Genomic DNA, 27040 nt, shown 5'->3' with positions numbered 1-27040 from the left:
CTCTTAGGTTAATAATTGAGAAGTGCCTGAGTCATCCAACACCTTTGATCCTCAGCTTTATAGATTATGAGCAAGCGTTTGATTCTGTTGATATACTAGTTTTAGTGAAGGTCTTAATTCTTGCATGGTATAACAGAAAAATACATTGAAGTAGTTAGTGATATGTAATCGAATAACACTGCTGCGGTTAAGGTAGGAAATGAGGTTAGCAGCCGGTTTCGTATTAAATCAAGTTAATATGGTTTGTGTTCTATTCCCTTTATATGGATCATTTTGATGGTATTCGTCTTAAGGACAGGAAAGGTAATTGGACACCACATAATCAAATGGGGAGGAAAAAACTCTCCTGGACTTGGATTATGCTGATGATATAAGCATCCTAGATGAAAGTATGAGCAAAATTAATGAACTTATAGAGGTTTTGCGAGTTCAGGGTGCTAGAAAAGGCTTGAATATTAACATTCAGAAGACTAAGTCACTAAGGCTAGGAACAAGTGAAGATGAAAAGGTGACATTGGGTAAGGAAAAGATTGATCAGGTGGACAGCTTCAATTACCTTGGTAGTATTATTAGCAATAACGGTGGGAGCAGTGAAGATAATAAAAGTAAAATAGCCATAAAATAATTAACAGTTAAATTAAAATAGTAAAATAGTTAAAAAAAAGTTTGGAAGAATAGGAAGATAAGCCTGCCAACCAAGATTAGAATATTGGAAGCTACAATGATGACAATGGTAAAATATGGCTCTGAAGCAAGGCCGCTCCGAAAAGCGGATAAAAATTTGCTAGATGTTTTCCAGGGAGATTACCAACGGATTATTCTGGTTACCCGACTTACTGACCGTCTTTCAAATACTAAAATGTACGAAAAGTGTAGTACAATCCCGCTTTTTAGGACTATAATGAGAGAAAGGTTGAGATGGCTAGGGCATGTTCTGCGGATGATAGATGGCCGAAAAATGTCCTTTTCAGCCAACCGTCTGGGGCTAAACGGGAAGCAGGTTGTCAACGGTTGGGGTGGGAAGATTTCATAAAGAAAAATTTAAAGGAAATGATAACTCCTTGGGAGGGTGTAAAGAGGATGACTTTGAAAGATAGGGATGGAGGAGCGTGCATAGCTGTGTTCGCCTCAGGTGGCTTGGTGCTGCGGTGAATTGTTAGTAGTAGTAGTAGTAGCATTAATCGCTTCTCCAAATAATATCTGAGTTACCTCACTACCCAAGAACTGAACCATTTCGTTGGACTGACGGAGTAGCTAAACAATAAAAGTAAGAAGTGTCAGTTTATGATACTCGCTTTTTGGTATCTCTGATATTGACAATTTTGGATTCCTGGTTGAAAAGAAAGCCGTATAATCAAGAGCAAATCCAGTTGAGTGATGCAAATACTGAGTGACCAATTTCAAAATAGATAAAAAAAAAAAAACTATTTTTGGACAAAGAACAATTTGCAACAATAAATCTACAAAAAATCACTCTATTTGTTGTATTGCCCATGGGAGAAAAACAAATCTTATATGGGAATAAATCATCAATGGTGAAACCCTGAGCATGCGCTGTGCTTACTCTACCAATTCGATAAGAAAGTTTATCTTTAAACAGTGCGTAGCAACATATATAGTTGTTCACACAATGTTCAGAGTTGCAGTGACTGTGCTCAAAACAAATGAAAAAAGTACCATTTTAGCCAAATAAACACCAAATTTAAGCAAAAATTAAAACATTTGCGAATTTACCTATAAAATCAGCCAAGAGATTAAAAACCAACGTATCCGGCGATAAAATTATGACTGTGTCTTACTATCTTCAGGGCTCAATATTCGACAAGAAAAGCCGTATTTTAATCATGCGCAATGAAGCAGTAAGCTATTGACTAACCCTTTCCAAAACAATTATTAAAACAAAAAATGTTTGGCAAAGAGAATTCTAAGACACGCAGCGAGCTGAAAGCACCATTTTTAGCCAAGGCGCACTTTCTATGTTTAAACTGAAAGTCGGCGATGAATCATCAATAGCGAACCTTTATTATGAGTAGCGCTTAGTCTACTTAATTGATAAGGAAAGATAGGATTCAACCATATGGATATACAGTATTAAAATGGAACTACAAACTTTATTTAACTCTACATAATAGAACAGAAAGATGTGGGGGGCAATAAAGGAATGGGCGGTTGTTCCCCCTTTAACTCAGCAGAATACTGTTTCAACAGTGACCCCTCATGGTTCCGAGTAAGATAGTCTGGCAGTGGTGCATTCCAGTCAGCTGGCGTATCTTTCCTTGGTTTCCACACGGGGTTGTTATAGTGTGGATTTAATCGCTGTCGTATCCTTTCACGTTCATTTTGCATGACCTTCTCCTGAAAGGAAGACCTTATGTTATTTAGTTGTTAATTTAAAGAAAATAATTCTTTACAGTGTCTAAATGCACGGTCCGTTCAGAAATTATGCTACCCACTTGATATTGTGCGGTAAATTCCCATCATCTGCTACTACAAATACTGCCACAACTTACTACATTACCAAGCCGCCTGAGGCCAACACAGCTACGCACACTTCCTCCACCCTCCATCCTTCCACACTCCTCCATCCTCCAGTTTACCAGTTTTTCCTTGTCCAAAACAATGTAGTTCTTCGCATTCTCGGATCGTTTGTTGTCTACCATGTATTTGATAACTGGCAAACCTCCAAAGAACCCCAAAAAGACCAACATTGATGTACCTACCTGACAATGAAGAAAGCCAAACAATTGACAACTGCTAGAACTTACCTTTGGTTCCCACTGGTGCGATTTTTTTTAACGCAAAACGGCACGTATAGCGGATACGAAAAAATCGCAAAAATGTTCCCACAGACGGTTCACTACAGCCATTGAAGCGCCAAGATACTATGATATAGTCAAAAAGCATATGCATAGGAATAGACTAAATCAAACTCTACAAGCCAAGAAAAATATTCAAAGGGCTAACCTACAGTAGCTTTGGCTAACTATGCCTAATAAAAAATATAAGTCTTATCTCCTTGGCTCCTTTCCTTGTAAAAATCCTCCCAGGACTCGCCTATTAAAATTTTGTATTGAAAGGACAGAGTCCTATGTTGTTTGTCAAATGTTAACGGAAAACTTTTGATAAACATGTTTAGTTTCTCAATTGCCTGCAATTTATGATTCTACAATGCAATCAATTTAAAATAACGGATCCGATTTTCAACGACTCAGTAGAAATTTTTCAACGCAGCCGTAGAACTGTTGTGACGCAGAAACTTGCAGCAAAAAAGCGGAGGAAATTTGACGGACACGCAAAAACGACTGTTTTTGCGTGAAATCGCATCAGTAGGAACCCAGGATTACCAAAAAAATAATTTGTGATCTCTTAGGTTATAGGAGCTAATTCAAAGATATGTTCCCTCCAAGAAAGCATATTCGCCCAGTCTCAGTTGTTTTTGTATCCCTCTGGGATAACAAATAGTACTTCTAGGCAAATGGTACATCCCTTATCCAACTTATCTGCTTAACACTAACTTACCCAGATGTAACGTGTAAAAGATAACAACAAATATTTATATGACAACTTGTTACCTGAAAAGCTGTGGCCAACTATCATGTGTACTCCACTCATATGTACAAATCCGTGTAATCTACAGTAAACTTAACCTATTTAAAAATCCATTGATGTGTTTAACATATCAAAATTACCCCCCCCCCCCCGCCCTCTCTTATTCTCTACATGTAATTTCATGCAATTTTTTTCATCTTTGAAAAGACGCAGTGGAACAAAATACGAAAAAAAAGAACAACGAAAAAAAGAAAATCCGAACACTTCGCCTTCACATCCGGAAGCCTTTCTCAGAGGAAAGAAAAATAAAACAACTTTAAAGGAGAAAAAATTGTTTTTTGAAAATAAAACCATCTAAATTACAACAAACTAAACACACGGAAGAAAGAAAAAGAAAAAAAACAACTAAAAAACAAAACAAACAAATACAACTCAGATTCTAAACACATGCTAAATATCGAATTTTTTGATTAATTAATGCTTTGTTGTTTTTCTTTTGGCTTTTTTGTTCCACTGCTTTATTTAAATTAAACCCGTTTCTCTCTATTTGTTTTTTTTATTTGGCTTTTTTGTTCCACTGCTTTATTTAAAATAAACCTATTTTTCTCACTTAGTTTTTTTCTTTGCCTTTTTTGCTCCACTTCTTTATTTAAATTAAACCCATTTTCTCTCTTAGTTTTTCATAAACGGAAAACCAGAGTGGTCTAAAAACTTAATTATGCCTGAACACGCAACGAGTTTCACAACAACTGATCACCTAGCTGAAAGTAATATTTTCATATATTATTTCATATATATTATATATTTATATATAATATATATATTATAATAATATATTATATACTATATAAATATTATTTATATATTATAATTTATATATTATTTATATATAATTTATGTTATATATATATTATTTATAGAAATATAATTTATATATTATATTATTATAATATACTAGCTGTTGGGGTGGCGCTTCGCGCCACCCCAACACCTAGTTGGTGGGGGCGCTTCGCGCCCCCCCCAAGCCCCCCCGCGCGCGTAAGTCGTTACGCGCCATAATAGTTACGCGCCATTGTAGTTGTGTCCCTATGTCCCACCTGTGAATATAGATATATATATATATATATATGGTTTTAACTACGTAAAACTTGCGAATATACAACATTCTTTGCTGTCCCATTGTCTTTGCATATAAATAGATTGTCAGGTTATCCCCCTGTTTCCCCCGGTGTCCCCGTTGTAGTTGTGTCCCTGTGTCCCGGTCGTCATTTATATTCCCTGTGTCCCGGGTCCCGGTCATCATTTGTATCCCGGTGTCCCGGTCTGTATATACATTCGTTTTTTAGTTTTGTTTTTCTCCTTTATTTTTTTCCTTTTTTTTTCTTTTTTAGCTTATTTAGATTTTTAGATTTTTTAGTTTTTTTTATTAGTTTTTAGTTTTTATTTCTTTTTAGTTTTTTTGTCCCGGTCGTCATTTATATCCCCCTGTTTCCCCCGGTGTCCCCGTTGTAGTTGTGTCCCTGTGTCCCGGTCGTTATTTATATTCCCTGTGTCCCGGTCGTCATTTGTATCCCGGTGTACCGGTCTGTATATACATTCGTTTTTTAGTTTTGTTTTTCTCCTTTATTTTTTTCCTTTTTTTTTCTTTTTTAGTTTATTTAGATTTTTAGATTTTTTAGTTTTTTTATTAGTTTTTAGTTTTTTTTCTTTTTAGTTTTTTTGTAGTTTTTACCTTCTTTTTAGTTTTGTTAATTTTTTTTTTTACTTGTGTCCTGGTCGTCATTTATACTCCCTGTGTCCCGGTGCTTTGTTGATTGCTAATCGAACATTCCTTTTGTCCTGGTCGCTTTCTCTTTGAGTGTCGTCATTTATTTTTTTCTTTTTTAGTTCTTTTAGTTTTTACCTTTTTTAGTTTTTTTTTAGTTTTTAGTTTTTTTAGTTTTTTACTTTTTTTTAGTTTTTTTAGTTTTTTAGCTTTTTTATTTTTTTTATTAGTTTTTAGTTTTTTTGTAGTTTTTGCCTTTTTTTTAGTTTTTTGTCCTGGTCGCTTTCTCTTTGAGTGTCGTCATTTATTAGTTTTTTCCTTTTTTTTTTTAGTTTTTTATTGGTTTTTACCTTTATTTTAGCTTATTTTTCAGTTTTTTCCTTTTTTTTAGTTTTTTTTTATTTTTTATTTTTTTTAGTTTTTTACCTTTTTTTAGTTTTTTTAGTTTTTTTAGTTTTTTAGCTTTTTTACTTTTTTTATTAGTTTTTAGTTTTTTTTTGTAGTTTTTGCCTTTTTTTAGTTTTTTCAGTTTTTTTTTAGTTTTTTATTGGTTTTTACCTTTATAGTTTTTTTTAGTTTTTTAGCTTTTTTATTTTTTTTATTAGTTTTTAGTTTTTTTTGTAGTTTTTGCCTTTTTTTAGTTTTTTCAGTTTTGACGTCACCTAATCCAGTTTTTTCAGGTGACGTCACCTGACACATCCATCCACACATCCATCCACACATCCACAGACAGACAACTTATTTTTATATATATAGACTAGCTGTTGGGGTGGCGCTTCGCGCCACCCCAACACCTAGTTGGTGGGGGCGCTTCGCGCCCCCCCCAAGCCCCCCCGCGCGCGTAAGTCGTTACGCGCCATAATAGTTACGCGCCATTGTAGTTGTGTCCCTATGTCCCACCTGTGAATATAGATAGATATATATATATGGTTTTAACTACGTAAAACTTGCGAATATACAACATTCTTTGCTGTCCCATTGTCTTTGCATATAAATAGATTGTCAGGTTTACCGACTCTTGAACATGCAACATATAATGGTCCATGGGAAAACAATCTGTATTCAGATCTATACCTCATGATTCTAATGATTGCCCTTGAGCTTTGTTGATGGTGATTGCTAATCGACCATTCCCTGTCCCGGTGTCCCGGTCGTCATTTACATCCCCCTGTTTCCCCCGGTGTCCCCGTTGTACTTTTTTTATTAGTTTTTAGTTTTTTTGTAGTTTTTGCCTTTTTTTAGTTTTTTCAGTTTTTTTTTTAGTTTTTTATTGGTTTTTACCTTTATAGTTTTTTTAGTTTTTTAGCTTTTTTATTTTTTTTATTAGTTTTTAGTTTTTTTTGTAGTTTTTGCCTTTTTTTAGTTTTTTCAGTTTTGACGTCACCTGATCCAGTTTTTTCAGGTGACGTCACCTGACACATCCATCCATCCATCCACAGACAACTTATTTTTATATATATAGATATATAATTTATGTTATATATATATTATTTATAGAAATATAATTTATATATTATATTATTATAATATACTAGCTGTTGGGGTGGCGCTTCGCGCCACCCCAACACCTAGTTGGTGGGGGCGCTTCGCGCCCCCCCCAAGCCCCCCCGCGCGCGTAAGTCGTTACGCGCCATAATAGTTACGCGCCATTGTAGTTGTGTCCCTATGTCCCACCTGTGAATATAGATAGATATATATATATGGTTTTAACTACGTAAAACTTGCGAATATACAACATTCTTTGCTGTCCCATTGTCTTTGCATATAAATAGATTGTCAGGTTTACCGACTCTTGAACATGCAACATATAATGGTCCATGGGAAAACAATCTGTATTCAGATCTATACCTCATGATTCTAATGATTGCCCTTGAGCTTTGTTGATGGTGATTGCTAATCGACCATTCCCTGTCCCGGTGTCCCGGTCGTCATTTACATCCCCCTGTTTCCCCCGGTGTCCCCGTTGTACTTTTTTTATTAGTTTTTAGTTTTTTTGTAGTTTTTGCCTTTTTTTAGTTTTTTCAGTTTTTTTTTTAGTTTTTTATTGGTTTTTACCTTTATAGTTTTTTTAGTTTTTTAGCTTTTTTATTTTTTTTATTAGTTTTTAGTTTTTTTTGTAGTTTTTGCCTTTTTTTAGTTTTTTCAGTTTTGACGTCACCTGATCCAGTTTTTTCAGGTGACGTCACCTGACACATCCATCCATCCATCCACAGACAACTTATTTTTATATATATAGATATATAATTTATGTTATATATATATTATTTATAGAAATATAATTTATATATTATATTATTATAATATACTAGCTGTTGGGGTGGCGCTTCGCGCCACCCCAACACCTAGTTGGTGGGGGCGCTTCGCGCCCCCCCCAAGCCCCCCCGCGCGCGTAAGTCGTTACGCGCCATAATAGTTACGCGCCATTGTAGTTGTGTCCCTATGTCCCACCTGTGAATATAGATAGATATATATATATGGTTTTAACTACGTAAAACTTGCGAATATACAACATTCTTTGCTGTCCCATTGTCTTTGCATATAAATAGATTGTCAGGTTTACCGACTCTTGAACATGCAACATATAATGGTCCATGGGAAAACAATCTGTATTCAGATCTATACCTCATGATTCTAATGATTGCCCTTGAGCTTTGTTGATGGTGATTGCTAATCGACCATTCCCTGTCCCGGTGTCCCGGTCGTCATTTACATCCCCCTGTTTCCCCCGGTGTCCCCGTTGTACTTTTTTTATTAGTTTTTAGTTTTTTTGTAGTTTTTGCCTTTTTTTAGTTTTTTCAGTTTTTTTTTTAGTTTTTTATTGGTTTTTACCTTTATAGTTTTTTTAGTTTTTTAGCTTTTTTATTTTTTTTATTAGTTTTTAGTTTTTTTTGTAGTTTTTGCCTTTTTTTAGTTTTTTCAGTTTTGACGTCACCTGATCCAGTTTTTTCAGGTGACGTCACCTGACACATCCATCCATCCATCCACAGACAACTTATTTTTATATATATAGATTATATAAATATATATTATAATATAATATATATTTCATATATTTTCATTCATATATTATATTTCATATAATATTATATGAAATAATATTATTTCATAAGTGTAAATACCCTGAGAAAAAGATGACTTAGTATCATGGTTTTCTCCAAACATACACCAACAGGTCAGAGAGGAATTAAAAATGTACATCTGTCTCCAGCATTGCAAGTAATGCTTCCATCAATATAACAACCCTATTTCTGGACCATGCAACTGTCATTTCTGCGCAGCTTTCGGCAATAATTAGAGGTTCTCAAGCTGAAGAACATAAATCCACCATCAGTCAAGAAAGCTGTGGAGCTCTATGATTCAAAAGGCGCCATACAGCTTATCAATAGATTTAATTGTGATGACATCACCTACGACCTTTGAAAAAATTAATTAAAAAAACTTTTCCCACAAAATGAGTTTTTCAAAGAAAAGTAAAGAACTCCATTCAATCAAAAATGAGCAAAAATAGAATCAAACAATCTATCGTGCGCAAAAATACCACAAATCAGCACCAGAACCAGCAGAAATTAACATGAGTAGGGCTCAAAACCCCTATACCTTCTCAAGGCCAGAACGTAATTTTCACTTGAATAATTTTTTTTAATGATTTCGCTTTTATAACTCTAATGAATCAAAATTAAGATTTATGGAATAAATATTAGCATATGTATATTAAACTGACAATGCATATTCATTTGTATTTTTTTTTTTTTTTTTTTTTTTAGTAAAATGAAAATTACGTTCTGGTCTTGAAAAGGTATAGGGATGGTGAGCCCTATTCATGTTCATTTCTGCTCGTTTTGAGTTTGAATCGGTTGTTTATTGTAATTTCTATCCATTTTAGGTTTCATGTATTTATTTTTAATGCATTACATTCTACCGTGTCTGCTTTTTATTATAAATCTGTCACTTGAAAAGGGGCATTTTCCCTGATCAGCTAAAAGTTGCAAAAGTGATACCACTTTATAAAGGTGGGCCTAAAAAGTAAATTGAGAATCGGAGACCGGTTTCGATCCTTCCATTGTTTTCGAAATTTTAGAAAAAGTTGTTCATAAGCATATATATAGTTTTCTATAGGCTAACGGTTTGCTGAGTGAGACCCAATTCGGATTTCACAAAGGGCAATCGACGACGAATACTTTCAAATAACTTATGGAATCAATTAACAGTGGTAAGGACAGAGATGAAACATGTCTGTCTGTATTTATAGATATTTGCAAAGCATTCGATACAGTTGATTTTCAAACACTACTAAGTCGAATGGAGTCGTTAGGCGTCCGCGGAAAGTGCTTAAAGTGGTTTGACTCACAGGGAGATCCCTCAAAGTAGTGTTGAATGATCTGTTGAATAAGCTTGAAAACAAAGCTGTTAAAACAGTCGGTAGGTATGTCCAGGATGTACAAGACATTTTTAATGACGTTTTGTAGAGTTGGTACACCCCTGGATGTGTCTGCCCAGATAACTTTATGTGGTAATCCAGTTCAGCAAGTTGATCATATCCGCTACTTTGTTTTTTATCTTGATTGCCATCTCACATGGAAATATTACAGTAACGCAATTTCATCAAAAATTGCCCATGGGATAGGCATACTTCGATGTCTGCAGCACTTTCTCCCTCAAAAGATAATTCTAAATATATATTATTCGTTGGCTTATCCATATATTTCCCACGGTTGCCTCCTATGGAACAGTAACTTCTTATGCAACTATAGAAGAGTGCAAGTTCTATAAAACAAAGCTGTTAAAACAATCGGTAGGTATGTCCAGGATGTACATGACACTTGTGCTTGTTTTGGGTCCCTGAAGCTCCTTAACGTAAGTCAGATATGAGATTACAAAGCTGTTGTTTTTGTGCTTCAGTATATGAAAGGTTTACGCACCTAGTGTTGTTTTTAAGAGTTTTTTTTTCACCAAATTAATAGTGACCTGCATAATTATGGATCTAGGCAAAGTGATAATATAGTTGTTGATTTGCGTCGTGGTACCAGCTCTTCATTTTCAATGAAACACCTTGGTCCATCTGTATGGAATGAGCTACCACTGAGTATTAGGGTGGTGGAACACGTACCTCAGTTTAAAAAGAATTTAAAAGATTATTTTTTGGGAGGAATTTGCTGAATTTTACTATGGCTAGTAGGTTGGATAGGGGGGAAAGAGGAGCTAGAGAGGTAAGGGGGACTGAGTAGGTAAGGGTAGGCAGGAACTAAGATGGGATTTTGAGGGCAGGGTGGGGGTTGGGAGTATCGAAGAATGATGAAGACTGGATTTGTTATTACTATTCTTTTTATATTTATATTTACCCATTATTATTTTTGATTCAGTTATTTATTTACTTACCTATTTTGTATATAGGTTATGGTTTATTCATAATGGTTTTAATTAAACAATTGAGGTTTAAGTAAACAGTCGGGTTAATAGGTAAGTAGTTATGTGGACTTTCGCGCAGCCGCAAACCTTCATAGGTGTTCTCCAGCGCAAAAATTTTGTTTAATTTTTTTATTTGCTTTAAATTCGCAATAATAAACTTATATGAAATTATACATACATATATGTTGTTGATTCGTGGTAGTTTTGCTATTGATATATTATTTGATTATATTTTTGTTTGTTTTTGCTTTAATGGAGTTCTTTACTTTTCTTTGAAAAACTTATTTTGTGGATTTTTTTTAATTGTTTTCTGTTCATGTTATATTGACAAAGACTTTTTCAGGGAAAAAGAAAATAATATTTAAATTTTTTGGGTTTTTTCTTAAAGAAGGTCCTGCTATTTGTATGCTGGAGAAATATTTTTAACAAGTTTCAACAACATACACCCTTTTGAAAATCTTGACACAAATAGAAGTGTTTAATTTAGTTTTATACCTCTTCTAGTTGACCTGAAAAGTAAAACTTATTACTATTCCCAGATTCTACATAGTCTTCTATGAAGACTATGTAGATTCTACATCTTCTTCTAAAAGATGAAGATGAAGAATCTTCTCTCTGAAGATTCTTCATCTTCAGAAGATTCTACATCTTCTGGCTAGTTCAAAATCGGCCACGGCTTACCCTGAAAGGTGTAGCTTAATAATGCAAGCCATTATTGTGATATTGCTTTCTCGCCCTTTTGGCAATCTATATGATCATAGATCGTTTCGATTTAATTCAATATCCGCCTAAATATTCCTCGAAAGCTTCAAATTAATACCCTAAGCTTGTGTAGTAGCAATAGTAGCAGATTGCAATAGCACCTTTCGATTTTTTTTCACAAATCTCCTTCAACACACGTTGAAAGTTCCAACTTAATACCATTAACCGTTCCTGGAGCGTTCCTGATATATTCTTTTGACATTCTATGTGGGCATAGTGTGTTTCGTTTAAGTTCAATAAAATTTCAGTATTGCCCATAGTATTCACCTTAATGCCTTTAGGTTTAGTTGCAGTAGTTGTAGCTCCAGTAATTATAGTAGTAGCAGCAGAATTAAAAGGAGTAGTCTTAGCTTTAGTAGCAGTAGTAGTAGCAGGAGTAATAATAATAGTAGAAGTAGTTCTAGGAGTAGAAGCAGTAGTACTATGATGTAAATATTGTCTTTTGGTTAGTTCAACATCCCCCACAACAAGCATTTACAGTTTTAATTTCACACACGAAACTGTTCCTATGATACTGCTGAAATGCCCTTTTGACAACCTGCATACCGATGGCAGGTCATCATCCGTAAAACAGAAATTTTCAGAAATATTCTCTAAGTTTACCTTCATAACCTCAGGTTATACAAAAAAATCAACTGAAAGTAAGGAGCAACATTAAAACTTTAAGCGAACTGAAATTAATACGTATATGAGGGGGTTTGTCCCCTCTTCAATACCTCGCTCTTCACGCTAAATTATTTTTAGTAATTTCAAAAGAACTATTTATTCTAAATAAACGGCCATTGTGATTCATGGGTCATTCTTAAAGAATAGGAACAAAATTTGAATTTTAATGTAAAGAGCGAGGTATTGACGAGGGGGTGAACCCCCTCATATACGTAATAAAAATATACGAATATAGAAGTTCTTACATAAGTTAATTTGTAAGTTGTGTATATTTATTACTAATAGAAACGTTCGTTAATATAATTAACAGTTAAAGTGGTCTTTTTAAGTAACAAAAAAAAATTGGAGGGCAACTAGTCCCCCTCCCCGCCCATTTTTTTCAAAATCCTCCGATCAAAACTTTGAGAAAGCCATTTAGCCAGAAAAATGTAAAATAAATATGTAAATTTCGTTTTAATTATTCATGTACGTTGAGTCAAAATCAAAACCTGCATTAATTCAAAAACGTTCAGAAATTAAATAAAAAATAACAAGTTTTTTTTTACTGAAAGTAAGGAGCGGCATTAAAACTTAAAACGAACAGAGGTTATTCTGTACATGAAAGGGGCTGCCCCCTCCTCAACTCCCCGCTCTTTACGCTAAAGTTTGATTCTTTCTCACAACACTACTTGAAAAAAAAATTAAATCTTTAGCCTAAAGAGAGGGGTGTTGAGGAGGGGACATTATTCAATTTTTTTTATAGATATCTAAAGTATAATCAGTATAAAATGGACACCCTGTACTTTTGCCCTTTTTGTGCATTATTGCCATCTTTATACAACAAAAAATATTAAGCTTTTCATTGCTGTTTTATTGGATTCTTCTTACATATTTGGTAAGTGTAATTAGGAAGGAGGAGGAGCGTGCATAGCTGTGTTGACCTCAGGTGGTTTGTTGCTGCAATGAACTGTTAGCAGTAGTATTAAATGTCTGGTACTTCAGAAATAAGACAATCGTATGAAATTTCGGTGTAAGGCAACTTTGAATTTCTTGCTTGGAGAGGGCAGACTATGTTTACAAAAGACAGCATGCTATAGTTTCTTCTTTATGTCTGTCAGGCAATAGGCTTTGTTGATAGTAAAGAAACTAGGTCACAAAAGCATAAACACAAATGCAAGCCAAGTACCCAACATGCACCAACATAGGCAAGAATCTTACCAAGGCTTCAGTATCTTTCAAAGTCTCCCAGCGTTCACTATTTGCATAATCTTCCTTCCACTTGGAGCAGTCTGTTGTCTCTCCGAGGATAAAGTATTGATGAAAACGCCCTCGAATGGATCTACATTCATTATATTCATCTTTGTATTCATGTGGCCTCCGAATAGAAGTCTGGAACTAGAATTTAGAAGATGAATAGGTACTTGTTAATTAAACAAACACACCCAAGAAGTGAAGTATAAAATATAACCTTCAGCTTACATATTTCCACATAAGGGAGGGGGGGGGTGTGTGTAAATTATTTGGACAGAATCACTAACCTAATTCCACCCCCTCCCCCTAATGTGCAAATATATAGCGCAAATTATACATGTCCAACGCATTCTATCACCCGTCACTTGTTTTTGTGGTTATGGAACCGGTTTCCTGATACCTAACCTACGCGTAATTCTTGAGTGTGTACCGATGAATAGAATTTGAAATAAACTTAATTGATCTAGAAATATAAAATTGTAATTTAACCTAATTTAATATAGAATTTACTAGATATAAAAAACAAACTTAGAATTTAGTTAGATAGATAAAAACCACCCCCAAAGTTTCTTATGATTTGATAGACGAGGAGGTAATGATTGAAGATCAGTTCTTTGCCAGGGAGTTAATATATTTTTTTTTCAGATATTGTAAAATTTGACATGGGATATTTCCTTCAAACGCTCAATAGACAGAGATACACCACTGAGCAAACCATGATTTTTGGTTTTTGTTATCAAGATCAAAAAGGGAAACTACGACTACTAATACAACTATCAACTCATCGCAACACTAGACAACCCAATGATGACACAGCTGCACACGCTCCTCCTCCACTCAAGTCTGAGAACCAACTCTATTATATATACACAATAGCACAGATCAAAGGATGTCATACAAGATAAAAGGCTGTCTTACACAAAAACTATTTGAAATACCAAGTAAAAGTTAGCAATAGGACGCTGCCAGATTTTTTCCAGAACAAGATTTCAGAACAAAGCCCCTTCAAAAAAGGTATTACAGCAAAACTGGATAAAGATTACCATAACTGTGTTGACGTAATGACGAAATGGGCTTCCTTTATATAGTAAAAGAAACCAAACTACCTGCCAAAAATCGGGTTCAATTTAACAATATATCACGACTATCACAATCAAACCTCACTACAGCACTAGACTACCCGAAGCCAACACAACTGCGCAAGCTCCTCCTCCCCCAATCTGTCCAAAGTTTCAGTCTTTACACTTCTCCCCAAGGAGGTTAACTTACTTTAAGTTGTTCCTTATGACTTCTTCCCTCCCCAATCAGGGACAGCAAACTTTTTGTTTGGACGCAGATGGATGGCCAATAAGAACAAGCTTTGATCTATCATCCTTCATTTCTAAAATGTGTCCTAGCCATCTCAACCTTTCTTCCATTATAACCCTATAAAGTGGGGTAGAACCAAATTTTTTTAGCAGCTTGTTCTTTGGTTTATGGTCAGTCAAACCGGTACCTAAAACTACCCCTGGATAATTCCTCTGAAAAATATTTAACAAATCTTCCTCTGCCTTCTGAAGTGCAGAAGGTTCCAGAATGATGTTTGACCAGTGTTGTTGTTGTTACATTCACATATTCTAGTCTGGTTCAAAGACTTATCTTCCAATTCTTCCAAACCTTTTTCAATGATGGAAAAACACCCTATGGCTTAGCTATTCTACTTTTTATATCTTCACTGCATCCACCATCTTTACTAATAATTCTAACCAAGTAAGTAAAGCCATCTACTTAATCTACCTTCTACCAATCTACCTTCTTGTCATCCAACATCACCTCTTTGTCTTCATTTATTCCTAGTGTAAGCAACTAACTCTTATTGACATTAACTTTCAAGCTGATTCTTTCACCTTGAACTATCAGAAACTCCTAAAATGCATTAATTTTACTAGAATTTTTATCTAGAATCATCTGCAGAGTCTAAATATAGGAGAGGTTTATTTTCACAACTGATTCCATGCTCTCTCATAACCTTTGTCATGTTTCTTAGACCTAAGTCTTTCAAAAATAATCCATAAAAACAGGGACATGACACAACCCTACTTAACCATAGCAAACCACATACTAACCTCACTTCCTACCTTAACCACAGTAATATTGATCTTGCACATAATACTAATCAATTTAATACACTTATCTGGCATATAATACAAGTATAGGACCATCAGTAATGCTCTTCTATTCACTGAACCAAATGCATGTTCACATTCTATAAAACCAAGGACTAAAGAGGTCTGATGGCATAAAAAACTTTCAAATTATTAATCTAAGTGCAAAAATTTGGTCAACACAGTCTCTCCCTTTCCTAAAACCATGCTATTATTCTCTTAAAACTACATTTATGGCATCTCTTAGTCTAATAAGTGATATTATCATCAGTAATATGCTCCATAGAAGACCCAAGCTAATGCCTCTATAATTGTCACACTCACTCTTAACACTTTTCTTATAAAGGGGTTTAATCAGAGCTTTTCTAAAATCACTAGGTACTTTCGAACTTCGAAAATGATACTCACAATCTTCAATAATTTATCTCTAACTTTGCAACCACCAAGTTTCAAAGACTCATTTACAGCACCATCAGCTACTGATGCCTTATTATTTTTCAATCCTTTTAGTACAGTCTCTACCTCCTCTTCACAAAATTAGTATTGCTTCATTTTAGAAGTGCCAAAAAAACTGTCATTCTTTCTTATATTATTTTCTACAACTTTATCATGGTTTAATATATTCTTAAAATGTTCAGCTCATTCCCCTTTAATACTTTTCTTGTCATTAATTGAAGCCCCATTCCTATCTTTAACCAGGGCAAGTCTGGACTGACTTCTGTAACCCGATTTCTTAACATGCCAACCTAATTATATTATTATTATATTGTCTAACTGCATCTCCCAGATCACTAGCAGCTTTGTCCATGGCCTCTGTTTCACATCTCTTTAATTTGTACTTTATTGCCTTCTCTATTTCCCTTAATTTCCTCTTATTCTCATCTGTACTCTCACTCAACACTTCTAGTAAAAACATACCTCTTTTCTACCATGCTTAAAGTGTTTCTGCTAATTTTCCTAGATGCGTTTCTAATTAGCATCTCATGCATGTTCTGCTCCTTTGCAAACTATTACACGTGTGTTTGTCTATGTGTTGGATTAATGATGCTTCTTGATCACTCTTGCATTGGCCCTACAGTGTGTTGTTACAGCTGAGTTTGAGGTCTGGATTCCATTTTACCAAGCTGAGATTAAACCCACTCCGCCACCATAGGACTTAACCTAACATTTATTTTTAACAAATTTGAATTGAAAATTTTGAAGACATACCATGATCTAACATTATGTATCATAATAAATAAATATCAAAATATTTCTAAACTTGAAAGTATTCAAAAAAGAGCAATAAAAATTATACTGGGAATGTCCTATACTACTTATGATGACGGTTTGGCTAGACTTGTAGAGTAAAAACCTACCTCTTTTCTACCATGCTTAAAGTGTTTCTGCTAATATTGCTAGCTATGTTTCCAATTATCGTCTCAAATGCATGTTCTGCTCCTTTGCAAACTATTATGCATGTTTTTGTCTATGTGTTGGATTAATGATACTTCTTGATCACTAAGGTCCTTGCATTGGCCCTGCAGTGCGTTGCTTCAGCTGAGTTCAAGCTCTGGGTCCCATATTAGAGAAATATTTTCCTTTAACGACTTAATCCATTTAAGGTCCATTATACGGTCCAATTTTAAATCTCTAGTTTTATATTCATGGAAATTTAAAATTTATGGGAATATTATGAAAAGTTCTTTTATGATTTTCAGCTTGAAGTCTACCAGTTTAAAATTCTCAGCTTCAAGTCTACCGTCTTGTAACTTAAAATAAATATTGTGTTTCTGAGCAATAGCTATCACAAGCCCAGATGGAAAGAATGTGCACTTTAGAGTCAAAAGCACAAAAAAACAAGCAAATATAATCATAAAAGGAAAAATTAGTTGAATGTCAAAAAGCTTGTAAGCAATCAGAACTAAACTTCCTGGGAGGTAGTTACCCTTCCAAATATCAGCTTTGAAGTAACTCCCTATGCTACTAGATGGTGATCTTCACTTTAAAAGTTTACAACAGCAATCTTATATGCCTTAGCTCTTTCTGAATGGTTAGTGTGCTAGATTCAAGACCCTTTGTCCATGAGGACAATGGTTCAAGTCCTGGTGTTACTGGTTATTTCGTTTGAATGGAGTCAATAGCTTGACTCTAAAGCTCAGCAAGAGTCGACCCAGCTCTAAATGGGTACATGGAGAAATCTGGGGAAGGTAAACAAAAAGCAAAAACACAGGATGGCTGGCCCCCAGCCCCATATTGCACTTCCTGGCTGAAAGGCCATGAAAAGGAGATCTGCACCACCAGTAGTGATTACAAAACCCAGTGCTGTATTTTTTACCTTTCTTATGTATCCTAGTGTCTTGCATTGATCTTAACAGTCTTTGATTTGCAATAACGTAATAAATAAGGTTTGCTGTCTTATGTATGCATGTGAGTATTGTGTTAACTTATGGACCATTTTATGACTATATACTGCACTGGTTGTAACTAGATTGCTATACCTGCAAAATCGCAGTAGTGTATAAGTACTGCTATTTTCCTTCCCTATACCGAATTGAACAAGGGTAGGACACTATTTATACCTATTTTTATCAAGCTGGACATTATATTCCCCTGATAAAAATACCATATCTCTACCTGAAATCCTGTCTATTTGTTCTTATAACCACATGTACAGTTCATCTTAGTCACTACTATCTACATGAGCTTGTTTTACTAGGCCATAAACTACTATGACTGATACATTGCAGTTTTTGGACATAAAATGAGCAACTAGAATCCTATTATTAATATCTTCCCAACCTAAGCAAGACTTAAAAACTTCCTTATTCATCATTAATTTTGAACAAATATTCATGATCAATAAATCTTTCAATAAATTGTTGGTGAGTTCTACCAATGTAAAACTTTCCAAAAGAACAATGAATTTTATATACACCACTAACTAAATGTCCCTGGGTTAAATCCCTCCAAGAACTAATGAGACTACCTAATGGTCTCACTGATTGGAAACAAGTATTAACGTTATGCATACACAAAATTTGTTTAAGCATCTCCTTCAAAATAGGTACATAAGACAAAGAAATGAAACTTTTCAACATATTTAATTCATTACACTGTGAAACTCCCATCAGTGAGACCGTTAGGTAGTTTTGTTAATTCTGAGAAGGATTTAACCCAGGGAGATTTAGTTAGTGAGATGTATAAAATTCCTTGTTCTTGTGGAAAGTTTTACATTGATAGAACTCATCAACAATTTATTGAAAGGTTTATTGAGCATCACAAATAGAAAAAACCCTAGAATTAAGAAAACCCCCTGAAACTTTTCTTTTGGCTCAGGCTGAACATCCATTCTTTCATCCTGAACATTTTACACAATTTGATGAGGCTACAGCTATTTCTAATAATAAGAGTTTTTTTTCAGTGGGTGATGGAGGCTATAGAAATTAAAAAACATATGTTTGCTAATCTTTCAATACATAGAAACATGGGGAATTTAAATATTGACCCAATTTATGATTGCCTTTTGAAAAAGGAACCAATAGTCAATAAGGGAAATAAAATTTTACATAATCACCAGGGGACAAGATTAACTACTGAACCAAAAAGAGTGGCTTCAATATTAACAAATAAGAGGATTATTTCACAATAGAATATCTACCTTAGTTTTAATTTTCATAATTTCTCCTTAGTTGCTTTGATGTTCTCATTGAAGTAACTCTAATATCTTCTTTTCTTTACGTGGATCAGTAGCAACAATTGTATTTATTGTTATTGGTGGTGGTTTTATTTGTTTTTTCATTATGTGCTGAGGATGCCTAGTTTAGATACAGAAGAAATATCTGTATTATTTTAGTCTTTCATCTCTATTCTCTCTACTGGCTGGAGTCTTGTTTGAGATTTTTTTTTTGCTGAGTTTTATCTCTCCTTGTTGTTTGTTGTCATGTCTGGCCAGTTTGGCTTAAGAACTTTCAAAGAGAATTTTGTCTTCAAATGGAAGCATGCTACAGTTCAAATTTGTAAGTGGCTCTTCTAAAGGAAAAAACTACAAAACAAAAACGACACAACTACTTGATTCTTTATTTTATGCTACTTTATACTAAAAAAGTCATAATTATAAATTAGCACCTCTCCTCCTCACTTGATGATTGTAGATATAGTATATTTATTTTTGCTGTTTATCATCTCATGATGCATCATGTCTTGTATGTTAAGAGAGGCTCCCAGCACTTTTAAACTGTAGAAAACTGCAAGTGGTGTGTTAACAAGAAACCACCATAAATTTTTTTTTTTTAATCCAAAAATACTTACTTGTATCATTCCTAAGGGTACTTCACTTTATTTTCGACCAACCCCCCCCCCCTCCCCCTAATATACAAATATATAGCCATAGTTATATACTTCCCATGCTTTTTTTTTGTTTATTGATTATGTAACTATTTTGTTTAAATAGATTTAATGGCAGAGAAGCCCAATTAGTAAAGTGAATAAATGGAAAAATGCATGGGAACTATATAATTTTGGCTATATATTTGAATATTATGGGCAGGACTGTTCAAAGAGGGGGGAGAGCCACCAAGTCAAGTTGCTTGGGTGCTCTGGCTGGTCTTTTCTTATTTATGTTTGAGTAAGGAGGGGAGGGGCTGTAATTAATTATGCCCTGGGTACCACCCACCCTAATTTGGGGGGAGGGAGGGCAGATGAAAAACAAACTTAAGTGCATTTAGGAATGACATAAGTAGGTTCTAGACACTTGGTTGCACAGCTTAAGGATAATAACCATGTTGTAGATGACCCAAAGGAAAGTGTTGATGCTGTAAATAGGCAGTTTAAACCTGCATTTACTCCAACTAATAACATCCCTTTTCTAAATCCCCAACCTATACCATAATCCCTATGCCCCTAATTACAGTCAGTAGGATAGATGTAGAGACAAGCCTAAAAATATGAACCCAAACAAATTAATAGAATCTGATAGGGTACAGAATTACATATCAAACTGTTAGGACTGCTCAATTACCTGTTTTTGAAAATCCCTTGACAAAAACACATATGCTGCAAGATTGTTGCACAGCCCACATGATCCCTGTACACAGGAGTGGTAGGAAAGAGGATGCAAGTAATGAGCAACCAATCAGTATCACCTCTGCAGTCAGGAAGCTACCAGAAGCAATTATTAACACTGCAATCCTGAAACACTTGACAACCAATAAACTATTGATATCATGTCAATATGTCTTTAGGTCTAATTGGTCAGTTGAAACAAACCTGATTGATTCTTACAATTGTGTCATCAATCTTTTCAGTAGTTCCCCATGAACATCATATAACTAGATTTGGCAAAGGCATTTGACACAGTTTGCCATAAAAGACTTCAAATTAAGCTACAGGCCATTGGGGAGAATAATTATGTGATTGAGTAGGTGATGCTATTTCTAATAGAAACATAATTGGTGATTGAAACATTTTATATATATATATATATATATATATATATATATATATATATATATATACAACTCCCCACAGCACCAAGCAGCCTAAGGCCAACACAGCTATACATGCTCTTCTGGTAAAATTATGACAGTCTATATAACTGACTTACCAATAAAATGAATATACCACTTGATGACTTTTTTGTTCTTTACAAATATAATAAGTGCATCTGCTGCAAATCCAAATTTAAGCACTTTTTTGAGCTCTTAAAAAGACAAATTTTCAAAAAATTATGGTAGTTAATATAACTGACTTACTAATAAAATGAATACACCACTTCATGCCTTTTTTTAAGTTTGTTATGAGTATAATAATTGCTTCTATCACAAACTCAAGCATTTTTGAGCTCTTTAGAATGACAAATTTTCAATCAAAGTTTGAATTATCACCTGTTTTTCACAAAATAATACTACATTTTCTCAGTGCCATCTTTTCTTAGTTGTTTTTGAAAAAATAATGTTATATTTTATCAGTGCTAAAATTATTTATAGTATGCTTAGTTTAGGTTAAAAAGTGCTTAAATTTGAATTTGCAGTAGAAGCAATTATTATATTTACAAAGAAAATAAAAAAAGCATTGAGTGGTATGTCTGCTTTATTGGTAAGTCAGTTATATAAACTGTCATAAATTTACTGCTCTTCCTCTATCCCAACCTATTGAGAGCCTCTATCTTTACACCCTCCCAAAAAGTTCCCATTTCCTTTAAATCTTTCTCTATAACATCTTCCCACTCTAGACAAGGACAACCTACTTTCTGTTTAGTGCTGGACAGTTGGCCAAAAAGGAAAATCTTCAGCAATCCATCATCTTTCACCTGTAGGATGTGCTCTAACCATCTCAACCTTTCTTACATTATAGCCCTAGAAAGCAGGAATGAACCATAATTTTTGCACAGCCTACTGTTTGAAATGCAATCAGTCAACCAGGTACCCAGAACAATCCATAGGCAATTTCTCTGGAAAACATCTAGTAAATCTTCATCTGCTTTTCAGATCACCCATTCTTCAGAGCCATATTTGACTAGTGTCATCACTGTACCTTCTAGTATTATAATCTTGGTTTGCAATGTGTTTTTTTTTTTAAATTCTATTGCTGCTCAATTGGTTTTTCATTGCATATTTGAGGTTGTGTTGTTTTGGATTCAGGTTTTGATTTTTTTTTTTTTTTTTTTTTCTAGCCTAGTCTCCTTTAACCTGGTCTTGACAAAACATTTAAACTTCTTTTGAGTGAGACTGATGGACAAGATAAGATAACCATGCTAGAGTTTTGGGAAAATTTTCAACATTATGAAATCTATAGAAATTATTTCTGATTTCTGGGAGGAGGTTGAACCATCTTACATCCATGGTGGTTGGTACAAAATATTGCCTGAATCTGTTCACCAAGGATGTGCTGCAGAAAATGATGGTAAACCAGCTGTTCATCATAAAATTTCTAATTTAGCTATAGTCTAATTTTGAAGGTATGGAGGAGACTGACATAAATGAATTCTAAATAAATATATGTATACCCATTTGAAAGTTTATTTGTTAGATGATTTGGATTACAATTTCATTCTTGGTTGTTGTTTTTTTTTTCTCAATAGCCAAGTATTTAAGGCCTAAATGTTGAAATCTTGACAAGTAGCCTTGCAAAATTTTGTCATGTTTAGACTATTAAGATACCACTTAAATCTAGTCAATATAAAATTACATTTATATATGGTGAGGCTTGAGCTTTGTTTTCGTTATTTGATTGACCGTGCTCTTTTTCTTCAATAACTCTGTTTCCTTCTTCCTTGTTGGATTCATCCATGTTTATTCAAGTTCAAATAATTTGCATAATTTTTACAATTTACCCTACAGGTAAAGCGTGCAGCGAAAATTTAACCTCTAGGATATGCAAAGCCCAACGCCATGCCGATTTATCGGCAATACGCCACCAATGAAAGATGCGCCAGTGTGGAGAAAAACTAATTGTCGGCGCAGTGGCGCACCACTGACTTGTCTATATTTTTGTATATGTTTTTGCAGTAGTTTGTTAATTTCAGTGTGCTAGGTGGGCTAGACTGCTAAGAAAATTTGTAAAAGTCTGTCGATATTGATTTGTAACCAGAAAATTGGAATAAGAGCTTACAGACAGAGAAGGCAGTGGGGAATTTAAAGGGCGGAAAATTTCAAAAGACTCTGGATGTCAAGAGCTTATTCCAATGCTTGTTGTTCAACTTCGGTGAAAAAAGATAGGTCAAACCAGCGCAATAGCAATAAATTCGGTAAGCGAACAACTTTTTTTTTGGTCAGGAACAGACTTAGCTTTTTTAGTTTAAATTGGGTATGTTTAACGAAGCAACGGGAACCAAATGAATGTTATAAAATTTAACGACTTTTATATTTGTCAGAAGAATTTTAGAGTTGATTATGCTTTAACTATGTTTAATAACTAGATATCAAATAGTTTCGTGATAACGAAGTGTAGGTAAGGAGCGACCTGGCTCAATATTAAGCGAAACTCTAAAAACAGAATTTTGATACCAATAGATGCATCAAAAGAATTGTATTATTATGCTGATTTCAAATGTATAAGTTTCATCAAGTTTAGTTTTACCCATCGAAAGTTACAAGCCTGAAAAATTTGCCTTATTTCCGGAAAAAGCAGAATCTGTTTCCGAAAAGAGAAAAAACTTTTGTGAATCCAAATTCATAAAGGTCAAATATTTTCAATACACATGTTCAGAACTTAAAGTCCAGAGGGGTCTGATTTACCTGAAAAAAAAAGAGAAATGAATCAACTTTAATGGATCGGATCTTCTTTGTTTGCACAAATAAAACAAAGCTGTTACTATGAATAATCTTGACAGGCATTTATATCATGACTTTAGGAAACAAACAATCAAACAGGTCGTAGTAACAGCTATAATTAATGACCGACCTGGCTCAGTAGTAACCGAAACTCTAAAAAAGGGAATTTTGATACCAATTGATAAATCAAAAGAATTGGATTTTTATGCCAATTTTAAATGTATAAGTTTCATCAAATTTAGTTTTACCCATCAAAAGTTACGATCCTGAAAATTTGCCTTGTTTCTGAAGAAAGGGGAAAACAACCTTTAAAACTCACACAATATTAATAAAAATCACATCATCAGATTCAGCGTATCAGAGAGTCCTACTGTGGAAGTTTCAAGCTCCTATGTGCAAAAATATGGAAAAATATATATCTGCACAATTTTTTTTCTGCCAGAAGAGAGATCAGGGATGCGTGTTTTTTTCCAGGGGTGATCGTATCGACCCAGGGGTTCTAGAATAACGTGAGAGCTTATTCAAGTGGATATCTAATGGAAATTAAGTGACCGAAAAAATTGGAGGGCAACTAAGCCCCTTCTGACACTCTTTTTTTCTCAAATTCATGAGATCAAAATTTTTAAATGGTTATTTTTTCAGCATAGTCAAGAAATCTAATAAATATGTCCTTGAGAATTACTAATTCTTGACAGTCCCCGGGGAAAGGACTGCAATTTATGAATTTTGCCCACTGTTTACTCATAGTATTGGTTATTGGGAAGTATGCTTACGTTTTCAGGGGAATTTCCTCTGGTAGGTAGGGGCGTCGGAGGAAGGGTTTACGAGGGAGGATATTTCCTTGGAGGAATTTTTCATGGGGGAAGAGAATCAAACAGATCCTGATAACTAACTGAAAGTAAGGAGCGACCCAATTCAATAGTAACCGAACGGAATTTTGATACCATTAGATATATCGAAAGAATCGGATTCGCATGCCGATTTCAAAAATATCAGTTTCATTAAGTTTAGTCTTATCCATCTAAAAATACGAGCCAGAGAATATTTACCTTGTTTTTAAAAAAGGGTTAAAACCCCTAAAAACCATAGAATCTTAATGAAAATTACACCATGAGATTCAGCATATCAGATAATTCTTTTGTTAAGGTTTCAAGCTACTATCTTCAAAAATGTGGCATTTATTTTTTACCAAAAGAAAGATCACGGATGGGTGTTTTTTGTTTTTTGTTGTATTTTTGGTTTTTTTTCCAGGGGTGACTGTATCGATCCAGGGGTCCTACAATATCGTAAGAGGGCTCATTTAAACGGAAATTAAAATTTCTAGTGCTCTTTTTAGGGGAATGAAAAAATTGGAAGGTAACTAGACCCCCTACTCGACCTCTTTTTATCCCAAAATCGTCCGATTGAAATGTGAGATATCCATTTTGTTCATAGTTGAGCGGCCCAGTAACTATGCCTTTAGATATAACCGGATCCCCACTTCCCACAGCCACAAGGGAAAGTTGTTTAAGTTATAAAAATTGGCCATTGTTTACGCATTGTATTTGTTATTGGGAAGCATGTATACATTTTAAGGTGGAAAGACAAATTTTCTGTTTCACGGGGGAACTTTTCACGGGGAGGAAAGTTTCCAGTTTCCTCCCCGTTTATGTTCCATAAGTGTGACGTCATATTTCGAGAGCAAAAGTATGACCTCAAGGAAGTTTCCCTGGTTTATTCACAGCCTTATAGAAGCCTAAACCTCTCCTGGTCGTCATTTGCTCTAAAAGGTAATCTTTGTCTCCTCAACAGCTTCGCAGCCTCAAAAACACGGTTCAGCACTTTAATGTTTTGCAAAATCTGTTCTTTCCGTTTACTGACCAAAGCGCTGTTTATGTTTGTGCTGGTTTTGTTATGCAAAATCTGAAAAAATGGCTGAATAAAAAAAAGCTGTCCTTTTAGGTGTCGTGTGGTCAGGCCTGATTTCCCAAGACTGAAACAATATGTCCTAAATACACAAAATTCAAACCGAGGCAACAATAACTCATAGGGTCAACTCAACAGACTTCGAATTGGAGGAACTCTGTCCCAACTATGGTCACATAAGTACTTCATTTGATCAATAATCGTGCAAATAGAAATGATATAATGGACACAACCTCATAGATTGATGGGCTTTTCGATATCAAGATCTGTCCCTAAATAATCAATAGTGACAGCCATGCGAAAAAATATGCAGAATCTAAGACCACAAGTTACCGAAAATTGAAAAAAAGTATCAAGTAATTTTGCTGACCTTAGATCTCCGTATATATATAAGCTTTCTCTGTTTTCGGCCTTTTCCAGTCTCGGAAAGCTCTTTTCTCGTCCCAATCTTAGTTTTTCCACACCTACCTAAACATTTCCATGAGTCACCTCGTCCATATTCTCACAAGTTGAAAATTGATGAACAAAATAGCCAAAATGTTGCATATATTTTAAGCTAAAATACTTTTAATTAGAAAAACGAGACAAATTTAATATTTAACACTTCCTAACAGAAAACCTTGACGCTCAATTATGTAATGACTCTTCCACTAGCTTGTAACAGAATCGGGCACACAATAGCACACAAGTATCCAACCCCTGAGTCCAGTGACAAGCTCTGTTTCATATTTATCATATTTCAGCCCACAAACGTTTGACAGCAGCATCTGTCCCTTTCTGGGAAAGGATGATTAATAATAAAACTACCAAAAAATTATCAAGCGTAATTCTTTGTTCAACATTACGTCGACTGCACTTCTATACTTTGAAAAAAAAGACTGGCTCGAAGCGGTCAAAAAGCAACCAGCCCAGGGGATAATTGCCCCCTTTTCCCCGCCACTGATTGCCACACTCATTCTTACTCCCTTTTTCTTAAAGAGGTTCAATTAAAGTTTTCATATAATGCGAAATACTTCCCATTTTTCAAAAATCTTGATAATAACCTTTAGTAATGTATCTCTAATTTTATAACCGCAACATTTAAAAAATTATAAATCGCACCATCAGCGGCTGAGACCTTATTATCTTTTCATGCTTTTAGTACTGTCACTATTTCTCCCTCGCACAATAAATCTATCTTAACATCCAAAGTGCCAGTAACACAGTTTTCATAGAAATCTATCACAGCTTAGCACATTCTCAAAATGCTCTACCCAACAGTATTTAAATCTTTTCTTGTTACTGTTTCACTTGTTTTTTTACTTGTTACTTGTTACTGCTTCTTGTTACTGTTTTTATGTGGCTCTTTTTCTATCTTTAAG

At 34.5% G+C, this 27040-nt stretch overlaps 1 protein-coding gene across 1 annotated transcript; it reads right to left on the bottom strand.

Annotated features, from left to right (window-relative positions):
* Positions 1-2091: 2091 nt before the first annotated feature.
* LOC136029287 (synaptic plasticity regulator PANTS-like) lies at positions 2092-22871 on the bottom strand. Its single transcript, XM_065707543.1, has 3 exons — positions 22690-22871; positions 13346-13522; positions 2092-2355 (listed from the first exon to the last, which is right to left on the bottom strand). The coding sequence occupies exons 1-3, from the start codon at positions 22789-22791 to the stop codon at positions 2122-2124; spliced, it is 513 nt and encodes a 170-aa protein (XP_065563615.1). The 5' UTR covers positions 22792-22871; the 3' UTR covers positions 2092-2121.
* Between the last annotated feature and the right edge of the window lie 4169 nt (positions 22872-27040).

This window comes from Artemia franciscana, chromosome 7 (assembly GCF_032884065.1).
Source record: "Artemia franciscana chromosome 7, ASM3288406v1, whole genome shotgun sequence".
NCBI lineage: Eukaryota > Metazoa > Arthropoda > Branchiopoda > Anostraca > Artemiidae > Artemia > Artemia franciscana.
The sequence above is the reverse complement of the archived record's forward strand: the minus strand, read 5'-3'. Positions and strand labels throughout refer to the sequence as shown.

What these genes read in the sequence shown, in the direction of transcription:
- LOC136029287 (XM_065707543.1), bottom strand. Translation starts at nt 22,791, where the DNA reads ATGGATGAATCCAACAAGGAAGAAGGAAACAGAGTTATTGAAGAAAAA. An exon ending in AAGCCTCACCATATATAAAT is followed by an intron (nt 13,523 to 22,689) that starts GTAATTTTATAT and finishes TCTAAATTCTAG; the next exon opens with TTCCAGACTTCTATTCGGAG. An exon ending in TGAAAGATACTGAAGCCTTG is followed by an intron (nt 2,356 to 13,345) that starts GTAAGATTCTTG and finishes TCTTCCTTTCAG; the next exon opens with GAGAAGGTCATGCAAAATGA.